General features: G+C 49.5%; 1 protein-coding gene across 2 annotated transcripts; it reads left to right on the top strand.

Annotated features, from left to right (window-relative positions):
* The first annotated feature begins 7,681 nt into the window (after positions 1–7,681).
* On the top strand, positions 7,682–24,571 carry ENDOU (endonuclease, poly(U) specific). 2 transcript variants are annotated; one of them, XM_081060361.1, is made up of 10 exons: positions 7,682–7,862; positions 12,124–12,246; positions 14,491–14,562; positions 15,079–15,213; positions 15,666–15,837; positions 16,222–16,421; positions 19,786–19,899; positions 20,534–20,640; positions 21,395–21,537; positions 22,199–24,571. In XM_081060361.1, exons 1-10 carry the CDS (start codon positions 7,808–7,810, stop codon positions 22,317–22,319), a joined length of 1,242 nt encoding a protein of 413 aa, XP_080916487.1. In that variant the 5' UTR covers positions 7,682–7,807; the 3' UTR covers positions 22,320–24,571. The 2 variants fall into 2 exon arrangements, with proteins under 2 accessions (XP_080916487.1, XP_080916486.1); XM_081060360.1 differs by lacking the exon at positions 7,682–7,862 and adding an exon at positions 11,399–11,912.
* The last annotated feature ends 1,501 nt before the right edge of the window (positions 24,572–26,072 follow it).

The following is a 26,072-nucleotide window of genomic DNA, read 5'->3' as shown; positions in this document are numbered from 1 at the left end:
CACCTAGACAGATGGACGCAGAAGAAGGCCATTGAAAGGGACAAGGTGCCACAGAGGGCAAGTCCAGAGAGCGGTAGGTTCCTTGGGCTGCAGGGTCTCTCTGCTCACGGCTGCTTTTCAGGCCCATGGCTGCTCCCACGTTGGAATGGAGGTTCACAGCCCTAGTCATTGCGTCTCTCAGAGCCCTGCACACCAGCCTACAAGGCTCGGCCTTCCAGACTTGGGGGTGCTCTGAGCTCCCCACTGGTACAAGCCGCCAGAGTGTCCCGAGTATCAGGTTATAGGGGCTGTTGGCCAGGGCAAAATCCCTGGTAGTTGTCCTTGATCCCTCCCTTCCTTCCGTGGATATATAGGCCAGAACGTAAAAGCATTTCCAAAATGTGTCCTTATACCCTGCCCACACACAAAGCTCTGGGCTTCTCACTCATCTGCCAGGGCTATGGGCTTGAATTAAGTATGTGTCCACTCAGGTCTGTGCAGTTGCCGCAGCCAACCAGGCCTCCTTCTCCTGGACTCTTCAAGACCCAAGCCTCACCCTCCTGCTGCCCAGCCTGATAGGGCATCTGAAGGCAAGGGGCTTACTTCTCAGGAGATGGGCGGCAGCTGTCCCTCCCAGTAATGATGATGACACTGGCCATTGTGAGAAGCTGTGCTTTGAGAGCTTGGAGTGTGACTCAGCTATGCTTCAAGAGCGTCTTCTCTCCCACACCTGGGGCCTTCCTGAGGCAGGTGGCCTTTATGGGGCCAGAGGCGGCGGCTGCTGCTGGTGGTAGCTAGAACACTGAGGCAGGAGAATGGGCCCAGAAACCCTCAGAAGAAGGAAGAAAACTGGGCTCAGAGTCCAGGTCCACTGTTTTGTACAAGAAGGCTTGAGAGTCTGGTGGCTTGTGTGTGTTTAGACTGACAAGTATGGACCCTGGACCAGGGACCTGGATACTTAGGGCCTTGTCGGACTTTCTGCCCTGTTCTTGGCTTTTGGGAAGCGCTCAGGGCCTCTGTGTTCTGGCTGGGGTGTGAGCTGTGGGCAGCCAGAGCTGTTTCCAGGTTACTGAGTGGAGGAGAGTGTAGGCTTTCCTGGCATTCTGGGAATCTAGCCAGCAGAGGGGTGGAGAGAGGGTGACATTTTGCTGAGGCCATGGCAGCAGGACATTTTAAACTTATTGTGCCTTCCAGAAAAGTGCCCCGTAAACCAGAGCTTGAGGTGGCACAGGTGGGTGTCAGAGTGGTCCTCTTACAATGAGTAGTGTGTGGGCATAGAGAGGCCTCGGTCTTAGTGGCCACGTGGCTTTAGGCAAATCCCTTTCGCTCCCTGGGCCTCAATTTCCTTACTTACAAATGAGGATTTGGACTAGAAGTGTTTGGGTCTTTGCAATTAGCATCTATGACTTAAGCAGCTCAAGGTGTCAAAGAAGGTGATGGGGCACAGACCCTTCTGAGCATCTTCCCAGCAGTGACCTCCAGCCAGACTGCCCTGGGCGGGGGGGGTGGGGGGGAGAAGGCCAGCTGCAGTTTTATTAGAAGGGTTTGCCGAGAGTTCCCTGCCCCTGAATATTGCCTCCTGTAGTCTGCCTGAGCGAGTCCTGCTTGGCTGTAGAAGGCCCCTGTTGTGTAGATATGTATATAACTTGAAAGGATTTTACTGGTCAGGATTCTAATGGTCACTTTAAGGGGGAGAAAAGGAAAGGAAGAGCCCTGAGCCAATGGCATGAGGGGAGTTGTCATGATATGGGGTCAGGGGCAAGGTCCAGGGTCTTCCTTAGGCCATATTGCAGGGGTCCTGGGAAGCACAGGGCCCCCCAGAGACAGAGAATTAGAGGGAGTGATGGGTGGCTATTTCCACCCATTCAGCCTGCAGAGGCAATCTATATGCTGGAGGGAGAGCCTGCAGGTCCAGGCTGCACTCGGTGGGCTCCTGGAGGGAGCCACTCTTCTCTGTCTCTGTCTCTGTCTCTGTCTCTGTCTGTCTGTCTGTCTGTCTGTCTCTCTCTCTCTCTCTCTCTCTCTCTCTCTCTCTCTCTCTCTCTCTCTCTCTCTCTCTCGGTTCTTGGCTCTGCACAAGGCAGCTGTTGGTAATCTCATCAAATATAACACGTGGCCTGGGAGGTCAGAGCCATGGGTCTGCTCTCCATTGATGCTCTTGGCTTTCCTCAGAGCAAAGCCTAGTTCCCCAGGCTGCAGCCGCACCCCCAGAAAATAGGTCACCTTTGGCAACCAAACCAAGTGAGCTAGACAGTGTAACTCTACATAGAGTCATCCCCAAGTCTTGAAATTCTCAAAACGTATATTTTTAAAATGTACATGTCGTTTTTGGAATTTTTTCTTTTTAAAAATCACCCTATGAAGAGGTTTGAGAAGGTACCACTTTCTCATGGTTTGTGTCTCTGCTGTAAATGTCATTTTTTCAGGGAGTACTTCCCTAACCATCCTATGTAAATGAGGTCTTCTGTGGCCCTATTTGTTTTTTTTAAACACACACTTAACTTGGTCTTGTTTCATGCCAGGCACTGTTTTAAGAGCTTTGAAAGTACTAACGCATTCGATCCTTACAAGAGCCCTGTAAGGTACTCTTACTTGCTCTATTTTAAGTTACAGGGAAGCTGAGGCATAATGAGATTAGGAAGCTTGCGCAGGGTTGTACAGCTGAGTGGCGGAGCTGGGGTTTGAGCCCAGGCAGTCTGGCTTGAGAACCAGCAGTCTCAGAGCTGTGTTCTGCCACCCCAGTCCTAGCTTTCCGTGTACTTGGCCCATCATCTCCCCCCACCTTCGGATGCTGAGCCCCTCACGCTTGTATCCACTTTGCTTGGCACAGTCCAGTGAAGGGACAACTGAATGAGAAAGGGGAAAGTCGCCCATAATCCAACTACCCTAGCACACAATTATGATAATTTGGACAGATTGTATACCTTCAGACCATGAGTCAGAAATGACTCCTGCCAGTCCTGTCATCGTCTTTGTGGGGACAGAACAGCGGCTGTGCCAACACACCTGGGGCGAGTGGCCAGGGAGATGCCTCATGCCCGTGCTGACTCCTGATTGCCCTCCGTTGGCACTCTGTCTTGATCTTGCCCTTGTTCACACCCCGCCTGTCTCTCTGAGCCTCCTTATTCCTGTCTGCCTGTCTCACCCACTTCTCTTTGTTGTCATCTGTGCCGCCAGGCCCTCTCCAAAGCCACTGGGGTCTGAGGACATGAAATAGACATTTTATTTTCTCATCACTGTTGGGCAGTGTAAAACAAACATGAGCACAGCTGGCAAAACACGCAGGCAGGTAGTCACTTTGAGATTCTAAAAAGCAAGATCATGTTATCAGTTACTCTCCGGATTTGGAAGCTGCTGGAATCCCAAGGGTGGCTGCCCCTTGCAGGGGTGGTGCCAAGGGGTGGCTTGGGGGTTTAGGTCCCCCCAAGTTTCCGTTAGTTCCAAAAAAACATATAATATAGCTAAACATAATGTGTTTGCTCTGAAAACACTGCATAATGAATCCCTAGACCCCATGCCATCTACTGCCCTTGAGCCTCCCCTCGCCCCATGAACAAACTCTGGAGCCTCCGGATCTCACAGAGGGACCCACCTGCTGTCTCTGTTTTGCTCATCATCTTCCATCGAGCCTTTATAACAAGTGGGGCTGGAAGGCTCAGTTTGCTCATTCATGCATTCATTCATTCATTCATTCATTCATTCATTCATTCATTCATTCCTAGTCCCAGGCACACATTGACAGTTGTCTAACACACTTTGGATGACAATATAAAGCAGTAGAGGAGAACTGTGAGGCAGGGTATCAGGGAATTTCAGAGGTGAGCTGAAGAAACACCTGTATGGATGAAAAGTTAGATGGCAGTGCAGGGGTTGACAGCACATTGGCAGCAATATTATCAGAGGTGGCTGTGATGTGTCAAAGGCACACATGGGACAAACATCAAGAGCTGAGTGGTAGGCAGGCGAGATCCTGTGGGCTGGAGGGAGGAAGTGAGGCATTGTGGAAGGGTGGATTTGCCCTGGGGCTAGAGGATGAGTAGGAGACAGACAGCTGGCTAGTGGCGGGGAGGGCACTCCAGGCAGAGGACTGGCATGGGGCTTGGCCAGCAGAACCAGAAGCACAGCTTGGGACTGTGTGATGAATGGCCCAGGCCGCATGTCTGAACAATGTGCCCAAGGCAGACCATGAGTGTGATGCTGAATGTCAGGGCTGCCCACATACATAAAAAGAAATGCCTGGAAGCCCACATGCGGTACACAGCACACCAACCAGTGTGGGGGGAAATCATACATGGAGCCATTCTAAGTCTCATTCCATAAGAGGACACTACAGACTGAGGTGGTTCACAAGTGGTCAGGTGCAGGCAGCTGGCCTGGGCCTCTGGCCTGGGGCACTCGCAGCTACAGTGGGATGGAGGCTGGAGAGCCAGCATCTTCAGGTGCTAGGGTCCCCGTGGCAGGTGACGTCAGGCGTTGCCTGAGCTGGGCCAGCTGCAGGGTCCTTCCAGTCCCTTGTTCTGTGCTGAAGTGACTCGGTCTTGGTCTCACAGAGGAGAGGGTGGTACAATAGGCTGGCGTCCCCTGTGTCAGTCTCTCCCATAGCCTGGCGGTCCTGACAGACCCCTGACCACTTTTGTAGCCAGAGACGAGTGGGATCTCCTTCAAACAGTGGCCTGATGTTGGGGCTTTGCTGTCCTCTGTTTCCTCAGAAGCCAGTTAGTTTCAAGAACAGATTTCTAGGCCATTCTGAACCCTGACATTTCAGTAACAGTGTAGACCAAGCATAGAGTGAGCACGCAGTAAATATGTGCTGGTGGAATTCCCATTCCCCACACCGCTGGCAGCTGAGTGCCTCCTGGACCCTCGCCCCGGCAGCTTCACCCTCTTCCTCCGCCTCCAAGCCTCTACAGAGGCCACCGCTGCACCCTCTCCTCACTTTCTTATGTGGAGGAGACATCTCTATTGGTGTTCTCATCATGGGTATCCACCCTTATGCACTTCTCACCTCGCTCTCCCTACCCCAGGTGTCCAGGACCCCCCCCACACACACACATTGGGACTCCTAACTTGCTGGCTAGTCCCCATGGTGGCTCCTTGGGAAGAGCTTTCAATTAAGATGGAAAGCGGATGTGAGGACGTAATTGGGTTAGAACTTAGGAGGACAAGCAGCAGAGTGTTCTGTCCAGACCAGGCCAGCTGGGAAGAGAAAGGTGTCTGAAACACAATATAAGAGGGCTCTCTCTATGTACATACTCGCTTATAAGTATATGTACATATACTTATACGCTTATATACATATACATATATGCTTATAAGTATATGTACATCTAAGTTTATCTATGAGGCATCCTTGCATGAATATCCAGATGTACGCTCATTTGTTGGCTGAGTGGATTTTTTCCTACTGTTCTACTTCCATCCATGTCAGCCTGTCTTGGGTTGTAAAGTCCTGGGGTTTGGGAATAATATTTGGGAATAATATCTGGGAAGCAGGGATGAGCAGCTCTGAGAGAGTGGGATCCCTCCCTTAGCACCACAAGTATTCAAGAGGAGGCAGAACAACTATTTAGGATTGTTTTAGGCATTGCAACATCATATGGGAAGTGGAAATATGAGGTCCCTTTAATTCTGATGAATCTGATTCCACACCACTTTGCATAGTAACCCAGATATAATGAAGTAGATGCTGCTGTAGTTTGAGGTGTGATGTTTGGGGGCAATGTGGCATTGGTGCTCGCCAGGATGGCCTCTGGTCAGAGGGACTTGACGGCATAACTGAATAACCGTGTGCTCCTGGGCACATCTCCCACGCTTTCTGTGCCTCAGTATCCTCATCGGTAAAATGAGGATGACAGTAGTACCTCTTAAGGGTTGTAGTGAGGATGAAGGAGAGAGCACACAGGAAGCTCTTCGTGTGTGACATGGGATAAGTGCTCCATCAGTGTTGGTCGTGGTTGTGAAGTTGACATTGTAGTTCTTGTTGGAGGACCCAGTCTGAAACACACGGGTTCTCAGATGACCCGTCTGACTCTGTGGGGTCAGTCCAACTGTCTCCCCAGTTTCCAGCCTTGCTCCTGACCTAAAACTCCCCTGATGGAGGGAAGCCTTCCCACCCTCGAAACTCCGTTCCGTAGTCAGTTCAGCTGGACCTCAGAGCAATGTTGGCCAGAACCCACTCCCCCTCTAATAACTTCAGCCTCATCCAAGGGCCACCCAGCTGGGGCCTTGGAAGGGACAGACCATCTGATCCCAAATTCTCAGATGTGGTGTCATTGCTTCCTGGCCCAGTGACATTCTCCTTTATCCCCTAAACTAACTTAAGTCCGAGCTATATTCACATGCTACAATTCAGGAAGGATGAGAAGTCCGGCTGGCGGCAGGCCGCTCAGCAGCCTGCTTTCGGTTTGTGCAAATGAAACTTATGCAAACAAAGCAGCCATTGAGGCTCCTACTCCCTTTAACCAGGCTTCCTTTCTGAGAACAGGGCCAGGTTTACTCTTCAGTTGTGCTTCTGAGATGAGTTCCTTATAAGGTGGCTTTCCCAGGCTGTCTTCTCCATCCTGGGGAGCCCACATTTGGTCTCATCTTCACAAACTAAGGGGTGGGAAGTTTCTTCACCGCAACTGCTCAACTTGGGACACAGGCAGGAAGCCTCAAAATTAAAGCCTGAGAAGTTGGAAGGGATTGTCAGATCCAACCCCATCCTTTCAAAGATGAGAAAACTGAAGATAAGAGAGAGGAAGAAAGGTCCGCTATGAAACTACACTGGCTGATGAGGCCATGCACTGACTCCTCTACTCCCGAAATAAATCATATAAAGTGGTCTCCATTGTTTGTTGGTTTTGCGTTTTTAAGAGAGTTTTCTTTTTTGAGAGGGCTGAGAACCTCCGTGCAGTGCTCTTTTACTCACCAGTAGCAGATTTATTTAACCTTTATTAGGAGGGGAAAGCTTTGGCAGCCCCAAGTTGCTATACGTCTGTTCTCGGACTTGGGAAGAATGGAGCCCTAAGAAGCCGCATCTCTCTTGGGGGAGGCTCTTTGGGGAAGAGGCATGTGAGCTGGGGATGAAGAGAGTGGGGCCTGGGCTTCCAGGTGAGAAAGCATGCGTCTTGTAAGAGGCCTCTGGCCCTTCCCCAGCCACGTACACCTGGAACTGAAACATGTAAGAACTGAGAGACTCATTTGCATTATACTCCTAGGATGATTTAGTTTAATGTGCGGCTTGCTGGTAATAAGAACAGCCCTTGTTTCTGACCCATGCCTCCTACAGCTCTCCTTCTGCGGCCTCCAATGCTGTTTTGAGCATTTACTGTTTGTTAAACTTGTAATGGTCATCTTACTACGTTCCTCATGCTAAGAACCAGAATTCAAAGATGAAGCCAGCCTGTAGCCCCTTCCCTGTAGGAAGGTCCGGCCTACAGTTGCAGGTAAGTGGGTGGTTGTTAGGGTATCATCCATGGGTGCCCCTAACTTGGACAGAGAACCCCCCCAAACGAGGCCCATCTTTCTGTGCCTGCTTGCATGACCTATTTCCTAGCTACAAATGGCTAGCATTACCTGTTCTAAACATCTGGCATTACCTGCCTGCTTAGTCACCTTCCTTCTGGCTTCAAACAGCTGGAGGACCCGCCCCCCAGTCCACTTTCATCTGGGCTTCCTCCCTCCCATTTTTTTTTTCTGGAAGGATCTGGAGGTACCAGATCCACAAGTTCTGATGTCTTTAAAAGGATCAGCTTGGGAAATAAGGCTCATTTGAGAGCTGCAGCATTCACCTTGACTCTAGTGAAAGTCCGACAGCCAATCCTGTTTTGGCTTCCCACTGGGGACCATGAAGGCCAGTGTCCCCCTGGTAGTGGCAGTGCTCTGCGGCCTGGCCTGTGCTGGTAAGTCACTGTTTGGTGGGGATCACAGGGGTCCTGCATGAAGAAGCAGGTATCAGGGGAACTTGGTGGAAGGAGAGGGTAATGGGATAAAAGAGGGTCAGCTCTGTTCTAAATTCACGGAGCGACTTAGACCTGTCCTCGTGTAAGGTGTGAGTTGCCTGTGGAGTGGAGTGGTCTGTGTGAAGGGAGTCGCAGGGCTGGTGGACTAATGTCATGGAAACCCCTTCTTGATACCTTGGAAGAGCTGCCCCAAACATCCCTTAGTCCAACCTGCCTTTTGATCTCATTGTAGATTTGTTTGTCAGGGCTATTTTGTCGTATAAAGCTGGGGCTGTGGTTTGCTGGGTTTGAGTGGCCTGGCTGCCCTTGGTTACTCCCTCCGCTGCCTGAGGTGGGACCTGTGTGTGTGGGTAAAGCCTTAGGAGATGAGTAGGCTCAGGGGAAACTGGAAGGAAGAGGCCCTGACCAGGTGGTGGGTCACGTGCTATGGGGGGCTATACAAGTGGTCAGAGGAATTGGTCTTTGTCCCAGTGTTAGAGGGACTAAAGCATAGAGAAGGGTCCTGGCCCACAGCTACTAGCGGTACAAGGATGGAATGGGACCAGCAGAGGAACGGGAACACTTTCCTGTTTAGTAGCTGTGCAAAATGCTGATGCTGTTAGGTTAATCGGTGGTTATGGATGAATAAAACTGAGTGCCAAGAGAGGGGGCTGAGCTGATGGTGTGGGGAGAATTCTTCTCTGCCCAGAGGACAAAGAATCAGAGCTTGATGCCCATCCCACCCAACCCAGATGGTTCCGATATAGGACTGTCGCAAGGACTAAATATGATGATGTATAAGAGAAACCATATAGGGGGTGAGATCTCAATGAATTGGGGCATTGATTAGGATTATAAATGTTCCTGGGAGAAACTTACTCTTGGAGTTATTTTCAGTAGGTTGTGCATAAGAAGATCCCTGACGGGATTCCTAAATGGAAAAGCTTTCAAGAGGAAAGCTATGCCCAGGCCTCCTAACACTGGATGGGATGCTGTACCTCTATTTTGGCACATCCTGCAGAGCAGCCGGGAAATCAGTTCTGTCTGGGCCCTGGGTGGCCGAGAGCCAGTGGGAGACTGGGGGGGGGGGGCACGAGAACGTCTTGGTTAGTGTGGAGTGGCATTCAGGTTGGGACAGCCCAGTCTCAGGACAGGAGAGCTACTGGAGACTTTTGGTCCCTGGGCAAGGTGGGGAGGGGGCAGGGGGGGGTGAGAATCCCTAAGAGCAGAGGCAACAGTGGCTTCAGAAGTGCAGGTGGAGCCCTGGTCCCTGTGGGTGGTGATCTGATCAGTTGTGGCATTCATGGGGAAGTAGGGTCAAATGGATGATGGCTTCTTTCCTAAGGTGGGAGGAAAGAGCTTCTGATCTTGTCTATCCTGTTCCAACATTGCAGAACTTTGATGCAAGAATAGAAATCACATGGGAGAGTCATCGTGGGCCCCAGGTCCTTGATTGTTTCAAGTGAACTGAGGCAGGAAGCTGGAAAAGCATCCTATTGGTTGACTAGGTCTCCATGGAAAAAGGATCTAGGAGCTTTTGTGTGAACAGTAGGCGTGGGGTGGGGCACTGGTGTGAGTAGTCAGGGTGACTAGGCGCCTGCGTGTCCCCAGAACAGCACCGTGAGGTGCTTATAAGGAAAAGTCCCTCCCGCCCCTCCCCTCCCCCCTCAGATCCCAAGGTTGTCTTAAAGCCCATCAAGTTTACAGGGAAGTGGGAAGGATGCTGGACCGGGCTTCTTACTGGGTTCAAAGTTCTTGAACAAAGATGAAAAGGTCCACTCAGCTCTGGCCAGTGGCGGTGTTCCTCTGAGCGCTGCAGAGCTGGCTATTCACGTACAGCCCATCTCAACTGGTGTCAGCTGCTGGAATGGAATGAATTCTTTCCTTGGACTCTGCTGATCTAGTCCATTAAAATGTTGCCCTGGTTTGTGTGAATTCTCTCCCTTTCCATTCTGGGTGTACTGCCAGACTGGGCAGGCAGCTGACTGCGCCTTCCTCCCAGGCTGAAAATTTCTCCTTAGATCTTTGCATTCAGGTTCCAAGGAAGCATCATTTAAGATTCAAGAGGAGTTCTCCTGGGCCCGAAGGGACAGGGAAACTTGGGCCTGGTCTTTTTTAGGGACAATGGACTGGATCAGAGGCCTGCCTTCCTGGCCACATTGGAGGCCCCGTACAGTACGTGAAGTTGCCTCGGGACGTGGGTTAACCTTGTCCTGACACCTCTTTGATGTAAAGAAAACAGACCTATAGCGATGATGTCAGCTACGATACTGTCAGCAACACAATTGCGTTGACACCCCAGCCCAAGGGATGGCTCAGCTGAAACCCGGGGAGGGAGTCAGCTACATTAAGTATGTCGGCAGGGAGGGAAGACTGCTCCAGCCAGTCTGAATTACTTGCCGCCTTGAAGAGGGGCATGGAATGTTGCCACTGTTTCTTTATCTAATTTATATGGTGCTACTCTGTATCATACACGGTACTAAATGCTTTACAAGTGTTAACTCATTTGATTCTTATAAATATGCTATGAGACAGGCTTCACTATTATCACACTTTTACAGACAAGGAAACTGAGGCACAGGTCAAATAACTCGTCCAAGATTACATAGCTAGAAGGCAGCAGAACCAGAATTCTAGGCCCGAGCAGTTTGGTGCCAGAGTCCAGGTTCTTGATTTCTCTGCTCTGCCACCCTCATTAGCAGAGTATGAACCTTAATCCCGGGATCCAAACCGGTAACTAAACCCATATCCCTAATATTCCCCTCTGCCCCAATCCAGGCTAAATTGAGATACTATGAAATCACCATCAGACCCAAATCCCAAATCTAATCAATGCAAAACTGGGCTAATTTCTCCTCTCCCAATCTTGACACATTTGGCACCCCTCAATGTGGTGTTAAACCTACCCCCATTCCTTATCCAGACATCAATACAAAATTGCTCCTTTCTCAATACATTTAACTCCAGCCCAAATCTTAACTGTAGTTCTTAATCTAAACCTAGCTAACCCCAGCCCTGGCCCAAATTAGGTTTCAGTTTCCTCATTCACACAAATTCCGATGCTAACAGCAATTCTGACTCTGATCTTGACATTCTCCGTAACCCACAGCCTGACCCGAAACCCAGCACTCTCTAAATCCAAACCTCAGGAACCTCAAATGGAAACAAAGGCTCTGTTATCACCCTTAAAGCCTCGCGTGGAAGGAAGGGCTCCCACAGCCAGCTGTGGCCCTGGCTTGCGACCTCTTCTGTCTTTGCTGTGGTGATCATGGTGGGGCTTGGTTTTTCAGCAGTGGCAGTGGGTTTGTACCGTTTCTTTCAAAATTTCTTGTCGTATGCTCCTTGTGACCAAAAGCTTGTTTCTGCAAGCCATTTGGCTGGAGTAAGGGATGTGGTCTGTGGTTACATAACACAGCTTATTCCAGATGCCGTTTCTCACCCACACCCGCCTCTTTCCCCACCCTGAGTATAAAATGCATTCCAAAGACTCGAAGAAAGAGGGAGATGTGACACAGCGGTGGTGGGGTGCGGAGGAGACCAGAGGAAGGGGAGGGTAGAACAAAGAAGCAGGAGACTTAAATGGGACAGGGTGAAAGGAAGCGGATGGATTTAGAGGCGAGAGGGCAAGTGGGATCATTGGAGCAGCAGTGACTTGCCTTCATCCACAGGGCAGGTGAATAGTGGCCTCCGGGGCACGCCCAGCCCACGGACCTTTCTTTGATCTGCCTGAATCTTTTAAAAAGTTGGAACATTTCACACAAAAATTAAAGCTTCTCTTGAAAAACTGCAGTTTCTATCCACGCGGAGCCTGCACGCAAACATGGCAGCAATTGGCTGGAGCTGATACGTAGTGGCTGCCAATCTCAGGCAGAGCACTACTCTCAAGTTTGTCACCGTGCCTACCTGTTTTTACTGTCTTCCTGCTTCTTTACTTGTTTATGTCACAGATCTCTCCCCGGCAGGCCTTTGAGGTTGTGGTCCTGGATCATATTATGCGCCCTGCGATATTTGGTGGGTGATGGGTGGTGGGTGGTAGACAGGGGGCAGTGGGAGGTTTATGTTGTGCAGGGGAGGCTGGCTGTGCTTCTCCCTCGAAGACAGCCATGAGCCTCTCTGCCAGGTGGAGCCCCTGCCCTTGCCTGTGAACCCTCCTGCAGGGGGTACCTTGACGAGGAGAATAGGATTCCCACAGAGCTGAACTGGTGACCTTGACTGCCCATAGGAGAAACGGGGTCATGTGCCTCTCGCTGTCACGACAAGTTTAATCGGGATGCTGCCTGCCAGTGTGACCACCGGTGTGCCTCGCACTCGGACTGCTGTGAAGACTATGAGCACCTGTGTACAGGTGAGACTCCTAGGGGGTGAAGGGTCTGGAAAGCACAGCAGCCTGGGCCATGTCTGTGCCCAGCCTGCCTGAGGGGCCGCTGGCCTGGGTGTCCAGCGGTCACCAGAGGAGGGTTCAGGACTGATGACGGGGCTCAAAGGGCCTGGGACGAGGGCACTGAGCGGCACTGCAGGGCTCAGGGATTTGGCCACTACTTGTCCCAGGTATTCTAGGATGTCCCCAATGTAAAACCCTAACTTAAAATAAAATAGATGCCATTTACCTCAATTATCTATCTGGTAATAATATCTTGAAAGTATAAGTAATTCCAAAAAAAAGAAAAGATAAAAATATTATTTTGGCATGTATTCTGTTACCAATTGTTATTCAACACTTTAAATCACAAAAGTATGAAAATGGCAGTGTCCTTTGCCAATTTGCATGCCACTAAGAAAACAGCATGGCATCACAGTGACCGACACAATCCACACCACTGTTCCTGTCATGAGTAGGCTGAGTGGCAGCAGCATGTCCAGCCTGTCGTGGCCAGTACAGCAATTAAATGACACGTGCACTGCTCTCAAGAGCCAATCATTCTTCTTCTGCTTTAATGGCACAGTTTTAAATGAGTCATTTTTAAAAATCATTTTAAAAAACCCCTTTCTTTGTAGGCTACCAATATTTTAGACTTCCAGGACAAATGATCTTCTGTTTTGTGATACAAAGAGTTGCTTAAATCACCGTCAAACCATGTGTTCTGATCCCCAGTTTGGAAAGCGTGGTCTCTGAAGCCATGGGAGATAATGGCCAGGTAATGGCAAGACCACTGTGTATGGTTGCGCAGGTTGTGCACTGTACAAGGGTACCTGGCTGAGAAGGCAAATAGGACCAGAATTGAATCCCTATCCTTCTTGCTAAGCCATGTGCCTTGGTGCCAATCTGTGTCTGCTGAGACTCTTGAAAAGTGCCTTTTCCTAATTTACCCCAAGGTGGTATCTGCTGACTCAGTCAAGTGCCTACAGAGCTGCTTCAATCAATTTATGTGGGAACACCACATATATGTATAGACTAGCAGAAGTTCTGCTGATCAGGCTCAGGCAAGGAGAAGCAGGCTCAGAGCTCACTGGCAGATTCAGAGCCTACCCCTTTTCTGCGGCCTCTGTGCCCCATAGAGCAGACACACGAAGGCCTGTTCATCTTGGACCATCAGGCTGGCACTTCCAGCTAGAGACAACACTCAGCTTAGAAGCCCTTTGATCTCTAATGCTCTGATTTGCAAGTCAAAATATTGTAAATGATGGCTGAGACTCTAGATCAGCTCACAAAAGTCTATTAGCATAAAACGTGGCTGAGTTAGGAACCCTGTCAGCATTTAGAACATAGCCTAGCACAGGGTAAGTGATCTGAAGATATTTTTTTGCCTGAATAAGTAGCCTGACTCACAGTTCTAATGGTAGTAACGTACGGTTCCCCCGTGAACTCACTAATAGATTCTGAATCACTTTGTAGTACCATTGTTTCTTTGGGGGAAATTATTCCCCTGTGTGATGAGAGAGGAGCTCTGAGTCCCCAGGAACATTCCTTCTCTCCCTCCCCACCCCCACCACACCCTTCTCAGTCCCGAGTGGAGGCTGCAGTCACTAAGCTTGCAGGCAGACGGAATGAAGCAGCAATAGGAATGTGCTTTTCTAAACACGCCCGCCCCCCCCACCCCCAGCCTTTGTGGCCATTGTCAAGTGTTGCAAAGAAAGAAGGGAAGCTGGTTTCTCAGGAAACAGTTCTTATTCCTGGACGGCCTGGGAGGAGTTCACCCTTGACTCCGACTGGAAGTTAGTATAGATGTTCCTAAGTGAGGGTCTTATCATTTGGAGAGTGTCAAGCCTATCCATCTACCAATTTCCATTAAAGAAAAGTCACAACCAAAATCTGAGTTTTCAATCCAGAAGGGACCACCTCCTGCCGTCCTCTCCCCTTTTTACGAATGAGCACACTGAGTACCAGAACAATAAAGTGGAAACGAGGGTTGTCACCTGGGGAGATTCTTTTCACTTTTTATAAATTTTCAGTGATCTGTCCCCTTCTAGTATCTTCCATTATCAGTTTTTCCCCTCCTTCACTTGATATTTGTTCATTGTACCCTAGCTCTTGTTTTATATTTTCTTCCACTGTATATGCTTGTCCCTGAGGCTTGGAGAACTGAGAACCAGAGATAAAGGGGAGGGAACCCTAGGGGATGGTTGATGACTTTACTTCTCTGCCCTTCAGCTGAAGAGGACCCCAAAGAGCCAGAGCCATTCCTAGAGCTGGAGGAAGAGACGGAGGAGGCCCCACCTAGCAGTGAGTCTGCCTCCCCAAAGGGGGCCTTCAGGATAAAGGAGGAGGAACATGAGAGGGCGATAAGGGAGGGGCAGCCATACCAGAGGCAACAGGCTCAGGCCTAAGCCAGACAGACCCCGAATCCAGCACCTGGAGGTAGTAAGAGGGGCTCGGAGGACTCTTGGGGCTTGGGTGGCTGCAAGCCTGGGCACCTCAGCAGCTTGGGGGTTTTGACAGGAAAGAGACTCTGAGGCCTGCAGAGAGGCCAGAGGGGGAAGTGGAAGAGATCTTATTTTTAGAGTGGGAAGATTATAAAAACAGCAGGCCAGAGAGTAGAGTTCAGAATCAGAAAGGACTTCCTGGCTGTGAAGGGTGTGCACCAATGAAGCTTGTTTGTTTTCCTTCCCTGGAGATCTTTACCAGACTAGTCAGGAGAGCAAAGCTGAGAGGGGAACTAGCCACAGAGCGACCTCTAGAGGGCGGCCCAGCACCCCTCCCCCACTTGCCCACTGCCCCACCTTCTCCCTGTTCTTTCAGACTTGTACTCAGCACCCAACTCCTGCCTGGGCCGCTGCCAGGAAGCCTTTGACAAGCACCATCCATGCCATTGCAATGGCCGCTGCCCAGAGTTTGGGAACTGCTGCAAGGATTTCGAGAGCCAGTGTGGCCAAGGTCAGTCTCCTGCTCCCTCTAGGAACAGAGGGACTCTCTAGAGCTATACTTCTCCAAGTGGGGCTCCTGAGCAAGCAGCATCAGCCTCATCTAGGAATTTATTAAAAATGAAAACGCTAGGGCTTCACTCTGGACCTACTGAATCCGAAACTCTGGGGGTGGGGCCCACCCATGTGTTTTATCAAACCCTCCAGGTGATTCTGATGCACGCCCAAGTTTGAGTACCTTCACAGAGGAAGGAGGGAGCGTGGACATTCTGTGGACATACTGTGGGCAAGGCCATGTGCTCATCTGCATGATGCTTTAGGCCCAAGGCCCCTGTCCCCTGGCCACTGGGGTGCCTGATCGCAGCCCCTCTCCCTCGCTGCCAGCTTCTGGCAGGTGCCCAGAAGGGGACGCACACAGTAGCCTCCCTCTGGCTTTGAGACACCCCTTCCTCCAATTCCTCCCAGAGGGCTTCTCCCACAGCAGTGACGCCATAACCAAGGAGGAGCTGCAGGGCATCTCTGAGAAGATCTACATGGTAGATGCCAACAAAGCCCGGAAGGAAGATATCATTCTCAACAGTCAAAACCACATCTCACCCTCTGAGACCAGAGACCAAGTGGACCACTGCCCGGAGCCGTGAGTTCCCTTCATTCCTCTTCCTGCAAAGTCTCTCCCCCAAGTTTGCTTTCTATTGATGCCTCAGCCCTTTTCTCCTCCAGTCAGGCAGGATCAGAGGGAGAGGAAAAAAAATAGGTCTCCAGAGACAAAGCCATCTTGAGGGACTGTAGGCATCCCGGCAGGAGGGTTTATGTGATTGGCCGGGCTGAGAACACAGCAAACCTTCCAAGAGCTGAAGTGTAAGAAAAGAGTGACCTCATGCATGGCCCTCAAGCGTATCTGAAGTTCCTACTCTGCTCCTGAACCCAACCTGCGCAGGCCTGTCCCGGCCAGTCTGGCAGTTCCTGGAAGGGTTTCTGTTCCACCTCAGGCCTCTCACTGGGCCTCCTTCCATCTCTTCAGGCTCTTCACGTATGTCAATGAGAAGCTGTTTTCCAAGCCCACCTATGCAGCCTTCATCAATCTCCTCAACAACTACCAGCGGGCAACGGGTCATGGGGAGCACTTCAATGCCCAGCAGCTGGCTGAGCAGGACACCTTCCTCAGAGAGGTCATGAAGACGGCAGTCATGAAGGAGCTCTATGCCTTTCTCCATCACCAGAGTGAGTGAGCCCTCCCCAGGTCCCACGAGGCAGTTCTGAGGGCTCAGGTCTGTCCACAGGAGAACGAGGCATCTCTGGGGGCTCCACGGTAGGGAGGTTAAAAGCGCAGGTCAGGACTATGTGGAGCCTGGTATACATTTGGAAGGGGACAGGAAGGGGGCCAGAGAGGAGCCCAGAGAGATTGTGGACCCCAACAGGAACTGGGTCCTCTGGAAGTCACCCCATCTTTTGATTTACTCTCAGCTGCCTTGTTTATCCCCCTCCCCACTCCCTGCAGCAGCCTCAGGGTTCTCTGCAGGGCTGAGAGCCACCCCACTCCATACAGGGCACTGGTCAGCCACCTCAGCTGATTCCAATGGCAGCACCACTTTCTAGGCTTGCAGAGTTCCCCATTCTGCTCCCTCCTCCTCCAGAGAGGAGGTCAGCCCACGCCACGATTTCGCTGGGAAAATAGCAACAGAAAGTCAACAAAGGTTCAGAGGGGGAAGTTCTGCGTGGAAGGGTTCTGGTTGGAGGGGCTCCAGATAGAGATACATTTAAATCAGACCAAAAAAGGTTGGGGCTGCGGAAATTCTTGGCATGCGTTGTGTTTGTCAGTGTCCTCCAGATTCCTTTCCTGAAGTCCAGGCAGCGGGGCTTTGCCTCAGAGGCGGCTCCCGTTCTGTCCAGGTCTTTTCTCCCTGGCTGTGGGATGGCCTCTGCTCAGCCCTGCGACATTCCATCCACAGGCCTCCCTTTAAGAGTTAGTAACTACTCTGTTTATAGGTAAAGCCAGGGACACACAAGTAATCCCTCTGAAGAAGACACAGTCCCGCACTGCCTCCTGGTGTTCTCTTTGTAGTAAGCACAAGAGAATCTTGGAGGTCAAGACTGAGACCTTCAACTTTTCCAATGAGAGAAATAGAGGCCCACACAGAGCTAGGTACTTTGTCAAAGGCCACAGAGGAAGTTGTAAGCAGAGCCAGCCTGGGACCCGGGGTTCCAATACCAAGCCCGGGCTGTTCTATTATTCACCTTGTCTTCACCCTTCTCCCTGTCCATGCCCCACTTGTCCTTAAAGATAAACCTCACACCCCACTGCATTAAGGAAACTGCACTCGCCTCGGCTCACAACTGGCTTTCCACATCTCTTCAGAGGTCAAGGGTTTGGGGTATGGCCCAAAATAAACTTGGGCCAGAGAGACTTGGTTTGACTCCAGGCTTCTGCCACTTGCTAGTGGTGTGACCTTGGGCAAGTTATCTTACCTGTCTGAGTCTTACCTGTGAAATAGGGTCTTGGAGGATTAATGCATGTAAAGCACCCAGTGGAAAAAGCCCGGCACCAAGTTAAGTGGTAGCCATTCAGATTGTGAAACCATTCTTGGTTATTTTGTGTATGTTTAGTCTTGTTTTCCAACTGTATGTTAAGTCCTTGAAAGGGAATGTCTGCTATCTCTTTTGTATCCTCCACACACAATTCTGGGTGTAAACAGGCAATATTTGATGGCTCCCTAACTTAGATCCGCAGCCCGGATCCTTCCCTTGGGTCCCGACTGCCTTTTTGACAGCTCGACCTGCCTATCTAACTGGCACCACTTAGATCTTAGTGTAAAGAGAACTCATGGTTCCTGCCTCTTCCTCCGTTTTCCCCATCACATAAGTGACACCATAATTTATCAGTTGCTCAGGTCATGTGCAGAAGTACAGGAGTTATATTTCATTCTTCTCTTTACCTTACTGCTCCGCACCCCCATTTCCCCCACCAGTAACATCTATCACTTCCACCTTCAAAGTCTATCCCTGATCTGCCTGCTTCTCACCTCTCCTCCATGGCTGCCACCTAAGCCACCATCAGTCTAAGCCACCATCACTTGTGACCCGGACAAAGCATTAGCCTCAAAACGGGTGTCTCTGCTGTTCATATGTCCCATGGACCTTTTTACACAACCAGAATGATCCTTTAAAAACAAAGCTGACTTTTAAGGGTCCTGGAAGTTATTATTTGGCCTTAGTAATCATGCTGTGATGTGGTTCGAGATTCTCCCCGGGATCGCCGTTATGGGCGCATGCTTACTCATCCCCGGAGTAGCCACTGCGCACATCCACAGGTTCACTAATGGGGGCAAGGAAAAAAGGGTTGCCTATTATTCGTATTAGTGGAGTTTGATGGAAAGAGATAGGCGAGTCTCTGGAGTTAAGCGTTACAAAAAAAGATTGCTAACAAGTCAATGTGTCAAAGGGTTTGGAGAACATTGACTAAGGAAGCATTTTCCTGATTGATGAAAAGTAACGCAGTTATGCGCATCTACACCTGCTAGAAGGTTATGCAGTGTATCATGTACCATGTAGTATGTTATGTAGTGTGTGATAAAAATTAAAAAAACAAAAACAAATAAAAAACAAAGCTCCGAGCAGGGAGGGCCACGTCCACTCTCTAGCACATAATTCCCCTTCAGTGGCTCTGCCACCACCAAGAAGCTATAGCATCATTAAGAGATTGGTCTCTGGAACTAGATTCTGTGGACTCACGTGCTGTCTCTACTCTTATTTATTGTGTAGTCTCGCATGAGTTATATAACGTTTGTTTGCCTCAGTTTCCTCATCTCTAAACTGGGGATAATTAGTACCAACTTGAAGTGAAGATTCAATGAGAGGATTGAAAGCACTTAGAACAGTGCCAGGCACACAGCACACTCTCAATAAATCTAAAAGTTTTGTTATTATTAGTGTTCGACTGGGATGCAACCTTCTTGCCATGGCTTACGTGTTCTGTCCACTGCCTACCTCTCCGACCCCCTCTCCTCCTGCTCTCCCCTCCCGCTCACTCTGCTGCAGCCACATTGACTTTCTTTCACTTCTTTGAACACCAAGCTCACGTCATTCTGGAGCTTCTGCACTTGCTGTTCCCTCTACGTGGAAGAATCTTTGCCCCAGATCTTTGTAAGGCCAGCTGCTTATCCTTCAGGTCTCTGGGTAGTGCTACCTTCTCAGGGAGGCCTTTCTGATCCTCCTTTCTGGAAAAGCCCCCTACCCCCATCTCCACCTTCAGTCATCATGGGATAATCAGCTTCATTTTCTTCATAGCACTTATCTGAAATCATATTGTTTAGTTACTGTTTTATTTGTTTATTTGTCTCCTCCACTGGAATGTAAACTATAAAGACAGGGATCTCGTCCCTCTGATTCCCTGCTGAATCCTCAGACTTTAGCTCTGGGGCTGGCACAAAGCAGGTGCCCCATAGATAACTGCTGAATGAACAACTGAATCTATTTGTTGGTAGAACCCACATGTCTCTTGACGTGCTGGAGTGGGTGGTCCTTCCTTGCTTCCCAGGATCTAGCCTTGCCTCCCACTCTCCTAAGTCCTCTGTGTTCCTCCCCCCAGACCGCTACAGCTCAGAACAAGAGTTCCTCAACGACTTGAAGAACATGTGGTTTGGGCTCTATTCACGAGTCAGTGAAGAGAGGGACTCAAGTGGCTTTGAACACGTCTTCTCAGGTGGGACCACTCTACTTGGAAAGAAAGAGTTGGAGGGATGAAGAGAGATGGCTTCCCTCAGGAGCAGGGCAGCGTGGGCATTGATGAATCCGCAGCCACCCCAGCCAGCAGGGAGGGCCACGTCCACTCCCGGGCCAGGAGGGAAGGGTCTGAGGAACAGTCTCTCTGGAGTATTTAAGGGAGAAAGAAGACCAGATCCTGGGGCTCCCAACGGGCACATGTAGGAAGGGAGACCTCTTTGGGGCCATGGCTATTTGAGGACCTCTGGATGGTTCTCTGTTTCCAGGGCTTAGTCAGCTGCTTCCCAAGAGGGCCTTGGTCTCTCTCCCCACTGCCCGACCCCATAAGCCTCCCACCAAGTCTGGCTTGCCTCTGGAAAAATGGATGAGAGGAGTATCTCAGATTGGTCACCAGGAGGAGGAATTATCCCAAGGCCTTGAGCTGAAAGGGGTGGGGTGGGGGGCTGAAGTGAAAGTTAGGGAGGCAAGGGACTCTGGGAAGTCCGGGCAAGGGGCTGAGCAGGTGGACAATCTAGGAGTCAGAGACTTGAGGAAGCAGGATAGCCCTGACACGGAAAGGGGAAAGGAGCTGGAGGGTAGGCCCAGATCACCCACCGTGCACTCTTTATTTGTAGGTGAAGTCAAAAAAGGCAAGGTCACTGGCTTCCATAACTGGATCCGCTTCTACATGCAAGAGAAGGAGGGCCTGGTTGACTATTACAGTTACATCTACGACGGGCCTGTGAGTACTGAATGCTGACCCCAGGGGCTGGAAACACCGTGTTAGTACCCAGACTTCCTGCCCTTATTCTGCATTCTGAACAGTCAGGCTTGTCTCTCAGCCTGACCCTCATGGCAGCCTAGTGGGGATTGTGAATAAGTGAATATGACTTCCCCAGCTGCTGGACAGCAGGTTTAGCCAGCCAGGACACTAGGATTCCCTTCCAAACCATGAAGGCTTCACCACAGTAGGGGAAGGAGGCAGAGGGTATCATCTCTGGATGGGAGGGCAGGGGCAGGGGAGGATTCTTGCAGGAGAGAACGAAAGACATGCAATTACCTCCTGCCTGAATTTCCTTAGAATGTGGTGTCAGCTGGAAGTTTCCTGGCTAATCTGAGTTAAACTCCTTATATTAAAAAAAAAAAAGAAACCTTTGCTGCCCGGTATCAAGAAATAATTTGGGGACAATAAATGGTCCTTCTCTCCAATATGTGGGAGCCACAGGGGTCAGTTTTGTCCCTGTTCCCCAGGTATCGGTCATATGGATACTAACTAACTCTGGCCTCCCTGGAGGTCTGTACTGGTAGCCCCAGACAGACGGTCTGAGTGGGGTTTATGCATCATAGCAGGGCAGACTGTTTATTTAAAGAATCCAGCCTCCCATTAGGGAAAGCTCACATAGACCCCTAATGGGCCCTCAACAAATCCTGCTGTCTGTTGCCATTCCCTCCTCCCCTACTCTGTGGCCTTCACCAGATCCCCTTTCTGTCCCCAGTGGGAGTCTTACCCTGACGTGTTAGCCATGCAGTTCAACTGGGACGGCTACTATAAGGAAGTGGGCTCCGCTTTCATTGGCAGCAGCCCTGAGTTTGAGTTTGCGCTCTATTCCCTGTGCTACATTGCCAGGCCAGGCAAAAGGTAAGCACTGGGCCAGCCAGGCCTGGGGAGCGGGCTGGGGCCACAGGCTATCCTCAGCCAGGACCACTGGGAGACCTGGATTCTGCCACTCGGTGGCTCGGACGGCATGGACCAATCACTGCTCCGGGCCTGTTTCCTCACTTGGGAAATGAAGCAGTTAGATTAGATTGATGGCTACGAAACTTCATCTTAGCAGCAGAACCTTAATACATGAAACAGTGAGAAACGGAGTTGCCCCGGCACTCCAAGCTTCTCTAATTGCCCCCCCCCCCCGGGCTGCTTGGGGGAACCCAGAGAGTACAGTTGAAACCACTGGGCCTCATGTTCTCTAACATTTAAGGACTCTGGGTCCTGCTACTTTTGAAACTCTAAGTGGACATTTAATTCCTGGGGCTTCAGCTCTGTGATTTGGGATTTTAGAATACTGTTCTGGGAAAGATGAGGAGCAGTGTTCTTTAAGTACAAAATAAGACATGCATTTTGAAAGGGCTCCTTGGACGTGGGGAGCTGGAGGCAGGGCTGACGCAAGCTGTGGCAGCTCTCTCAGAGGCCTTTTAAGACAGGGTGGAGCCCTTCTGCGTGGGTTGTGCTTGATCCTTCCCGCCTAGGGACCGAAGGCAAGTGAAGCAGGTCCTCATGATTTCATGATCTTTCCCCACAGGTGCCAGTTAAGCCTGGGTGGACATCCCTTGGCCATTCAGACCTATACCTGGGACAAGTCCACCTACGGAAATGGCAAGAAATACATCGCCACAGCCTACGTGGTGTCTTCTACCCAATAGCGCTTCAAGCCTGAAAGGGGCATGAGGGCACTGAGAGCTCTTGCAGGACTGAGGTGCTATCTGCTCTGGGCTGGCGAGGGGATGGAGGAGACTGGGAGGGATTCCCAAATCCAGAAATGTCCATATGGGAAAGAGAGAAAAGATACAAATTAGAAAAATGCAGAGAAACAGTCAACTCTTTGTCCTCCAGCCTTTTGGAAACAGCATTCAGACAGAGGAGGTGGGACCCTCCATAGCTCTTTGCTCTTCTGGCAGCTGAAACTGTGAACAAGTCCTTGACCACTCCAGGTCTCATGTTTCCTTTTAGTGTAAAGGGAAAGGATTTGCACCCTTTCTTGTTCTGGGGGTTGATGAGAGGGCAAACCTGATTGATATCATTGCTGTGAAGGTATTATCAATTGTTCTGCGGAAGAACGGCCGATAGAAATTCAAGATTACTACAATGGCTGTTATTGTACACAGCTCTGCAAACTGTGATTCAGCCCTGTGTTGGGGCCTCAAAGAAATCAGGCCATGGAAATCAAGCATGGTGTGTTCCAGGGTTGGAGCTTCTCAGAACATGGTCTGGGAGAACTTCAATGCTGGACAGAGAGGGTCATGGGTTGGCGTAGTGAGTGGGCTGGGGAGGAGTCGACTTCTGCTGGCCTGAGGGTTTTTGCTAATTTAGTAACTGCAGCAAGAATCTTCCTACTTACTGGCATTTAGTGCAGTCCCAGAGCTGTATTTTGGTCCCAAATAGTGTATGAAAGAGTTCCCTTGTAGGAGGAAGCTTCTGTATCAGAAGAAGAAAGAAGCCTGGAGCTTGGTGTCATTGATATAATTATTTTAAGACTTATCCGGCAGCCGTAATTTGCATAAACTCTAGAATGGAAGACCAGGGAGACTGGGTTTCAATCTCAGTTATGCATCTCCCCTAATCCCACTGGGAACCAGTTGTGTCCCGCAGAGCCAGGCTTGAACTATAGTTTAGAGGGTTCAGACCTCCAATTAAAGTCATTTCATAAAATTTGAAATGTGCCTCTTCTTTGTAATTGGCCCCTTTCAACTGTCTATCTCCCTTCCTTTTCCCTGGAGCGGGGGCTGGGGGGGTTGGGGGGGCTGGGGGGTGCTGGGAGTGATGCTTCTGGCTTTAGTGTCTCTTCAGGATATCTTGGAGAATGTGGTATCTCGGTGAGGTCCCTGAAGACTCACCAAGTCTCTCTAGCCAAGATGGGGAGAGAATTCTTCCCGGCGGACTTGTAATACAAAGAGTGGAAGGAGTGTATTTCTGCCTTTTGGTTCCACATATAAGGAGCTTGGAAGTCACCACTCCATCCTGACAACTGAATGGACTGAAAAACCAACAATTCTTCTTGGATCCATAGAGAAGGCAGGACACAGGCAGACCACTGTCCTCAAGGTTGGAAAGACAGGCGAGTACAGGGAGAGACAGTTTATTGGAGCAGAGACTCTGGAGAAGACACCAGTGTTGGAGTAGGAACAGCTGGACTATAATTGATAAATTGCTGGAGGCTCAGGGTAGATGGGCCTGAGAGTTAACTCCAGGTGGACCCAGTCATATGAGCCCCCACAATACTGTGAGATTTACCTCCAGGAGTCCGACTAGGTTTCCATACTAAATATCTGAGAAAAATCCCCTCACACTTCTGGCACAGCCAGGGGAAAAGAAACCATTTAAAAATACATCCTTCCTAACAAAGCCTGTCCTGAGGGGAAACTAATTCACCAGAGCCTGACTTGCTGGGGTAGTATCAGAGCCTAACTGACGTGGAGAAGGAAAATACCCAACTCTAGCTTACTGTAGCCATCTGTCCCATATCAGGGGGAAGAAAAAAACCTGAGAAAAACCTGTGAAGTTCACAGTCCAGAAAAATAGGCTCACTAAAAGCCTGAGGCCTAATCATGGGACTGTAGAAAGTTTCTCCTCCCCCGTACCTCACCACCACGCTACTGAAGGCCTATTTATAGCACTTCCTTTGACTGGTATGTCATGTTTGGCCATCAAGAAAAAATTATAAAATATACCTAAAGACAAAAAACACAATCTGAAGAGATAGAGCAAATATCAGAACCAGACATGGCAGGGATATTGGAATTATCAGATTTTTAGGGCAGTGAAAATACTCTGTATGATATTATAAATGTAGCTATATAGTCATTGTTCAAACCTATTGCACAACACCAAGAATGAACCCTTACTTAATCTATGGCCTCTGGGTGACTCTGATGTGTCACTGTAGGGTCATCCCTGGTAAAAAAAAAAAAAAAGCAATCGTTCCTTCTGCTGAGTGATGTTGATTGCAGGGGAAGGCTATGCATGTGCAGGGGAAATCTCTGTACCTTCCTTTTAATTGTATTGTAAACCTAAAACTGTTCTGAAAAATAGTCTTAAAAAAAGAGTGGAAGGACATTGCACACAGACAATGAGGAGGTAAATGGAGACTGATGGTCCCCAGTCCCCATAACCAGGCCCCTTGACCACGTACACGGGAACATAAGGACACCTCTGGGTGCAGCTTCCGTGGTTGCAGTGGCTGACCAAACTGACGGAAGAGGTGGTGCTACGGAGATCTACACAGGGGCTTCTCACCTGCAAATAGCCCATTTATGTTACATGCTAGAAGAATGCCATGTAGGAAGGAATATCTCAGGTAAGTTACAAAGTGCAGATGGATGAAACAGGGCCTCATCCTGTCCTCCTCAGGGGAGTTCAGTCAAACGAGCGAGACAGGGAGTCAATAGAACATGATGGTCACAGGAGCTGGCTCTGAAGTTAGACTGCCCAGGTACCTCACCAGGTTCTGTCACTTGCTGGTCGTATGGTAAATTTCTCATTTAGATCAGTTTCCTCATCAGTAATCGTTCCTCATCAGAATGACTTCACCATTGTTGTGAGATAAGGAATGTAAAATAACATGCTTATTTCTTATGATAATTCTTACTTGTCTCACTTATTATGCAGATTTAATTTTGCACTAGGAGAGGCAGTTTCCCTTCCTTGCTATCAACCTTAACCTTCATCTACTGGTGCGCAGTACATGTCTTCGGATAGACCTCTTCAGATGTCTTCTAAGCAGTCAAGTTGGAGACAAAGAGATAGAGATACCACATATCCCAGGGTCTGGGTCTTAAGCTTTGCAGGAGGGAGCAGCAGGAAACATTTGTTAAACTCTTACCGTGTCCCAAGCTGTGCTAAGCATGTGCCTTTTACATACATTTTCTCACTCGAGTAGGTATTTTTATCTTCACCATTTTATTTATACCTAAACTGAGATTTAGATTAAGCCTCAGTTTATAGACTGAATTGAGATTAATTCTAAGTAGCAGAATCAGGATTACAAAATTCAACCCTTTCCCTCAGGCTATTCGAACTTTTTCCTGGATTTCTAACAATATTGACTCATTTATTGATTCATTTATTATTTTTTTCAAAGAATACTTAGTAAGGCCCGGGATAGAGATTACTGGTTGCCCTCAATATCTGTTCTCCTCCTCCTCTTCCTTATTTATTGAATTCTTAGGTTTTAGATGAGCACATGACTGCAAAGAGTAAAAACTCTCAAACTCCCTTGCAGAGAGAAGGCGGCCATTACAGGCATAGCTCTTTTTTGTAGGACAACGAGAGCCTCAGAATTAGGTGATGGTGGCCATAAAGATATTTCAAATGTTCCTCTCACTTTGATTCTGTACTCACTAAGCGACTGTCTGATTAATATGTGACTTGACAGAGAAAGAAGAAAGAGGATTCATCCA

The sequence above is a fragment of the Rhinolophus hipposideros genome (assembly GCF_964194185.1).
Source record: "Rhinolophus hipposideros genome assembly, chromosome: 9".
Taxonomy (NCBI): domain Eukaryota; kingdom Metazoa; phylum Chordata; class Mammalia; order Chiroptera; family Rhinolophidae; genus Rhinolophus; species Rhinolophus hipposideros.
This window is presented reverse-complemented; position numbering and strand designations above follow the sequence as displayed.

What these genes read in the sequence shown, in the direction of transcription:
- ENDOU (XM_081060360.1), top strand. Translation starts at nt 11,840, where the DNA reads ATGTCACAGATCTCTCCCCGGCAGGCCTTTGAGGTTGTGGTCCTGGAT. An exon ending in CTATGAGCACCTGTGTACAG is followed by an intron (nt 12,247 to 14,490) that starts GTGAGACTCCTA and finishes TCTGCCCTTCAG; the next exon opens with CTGAAGAGGACCCCAAAGAG. An exon ending in TGCCTTTCTCCATCACCAGA is followed by an intron (nt 16,422 to 19,785) that starts GTGAGTGAGCCC and finishes TCCTCCCCCCAG; the next exon opens with ACCGCTACAGCTCAGAACAA.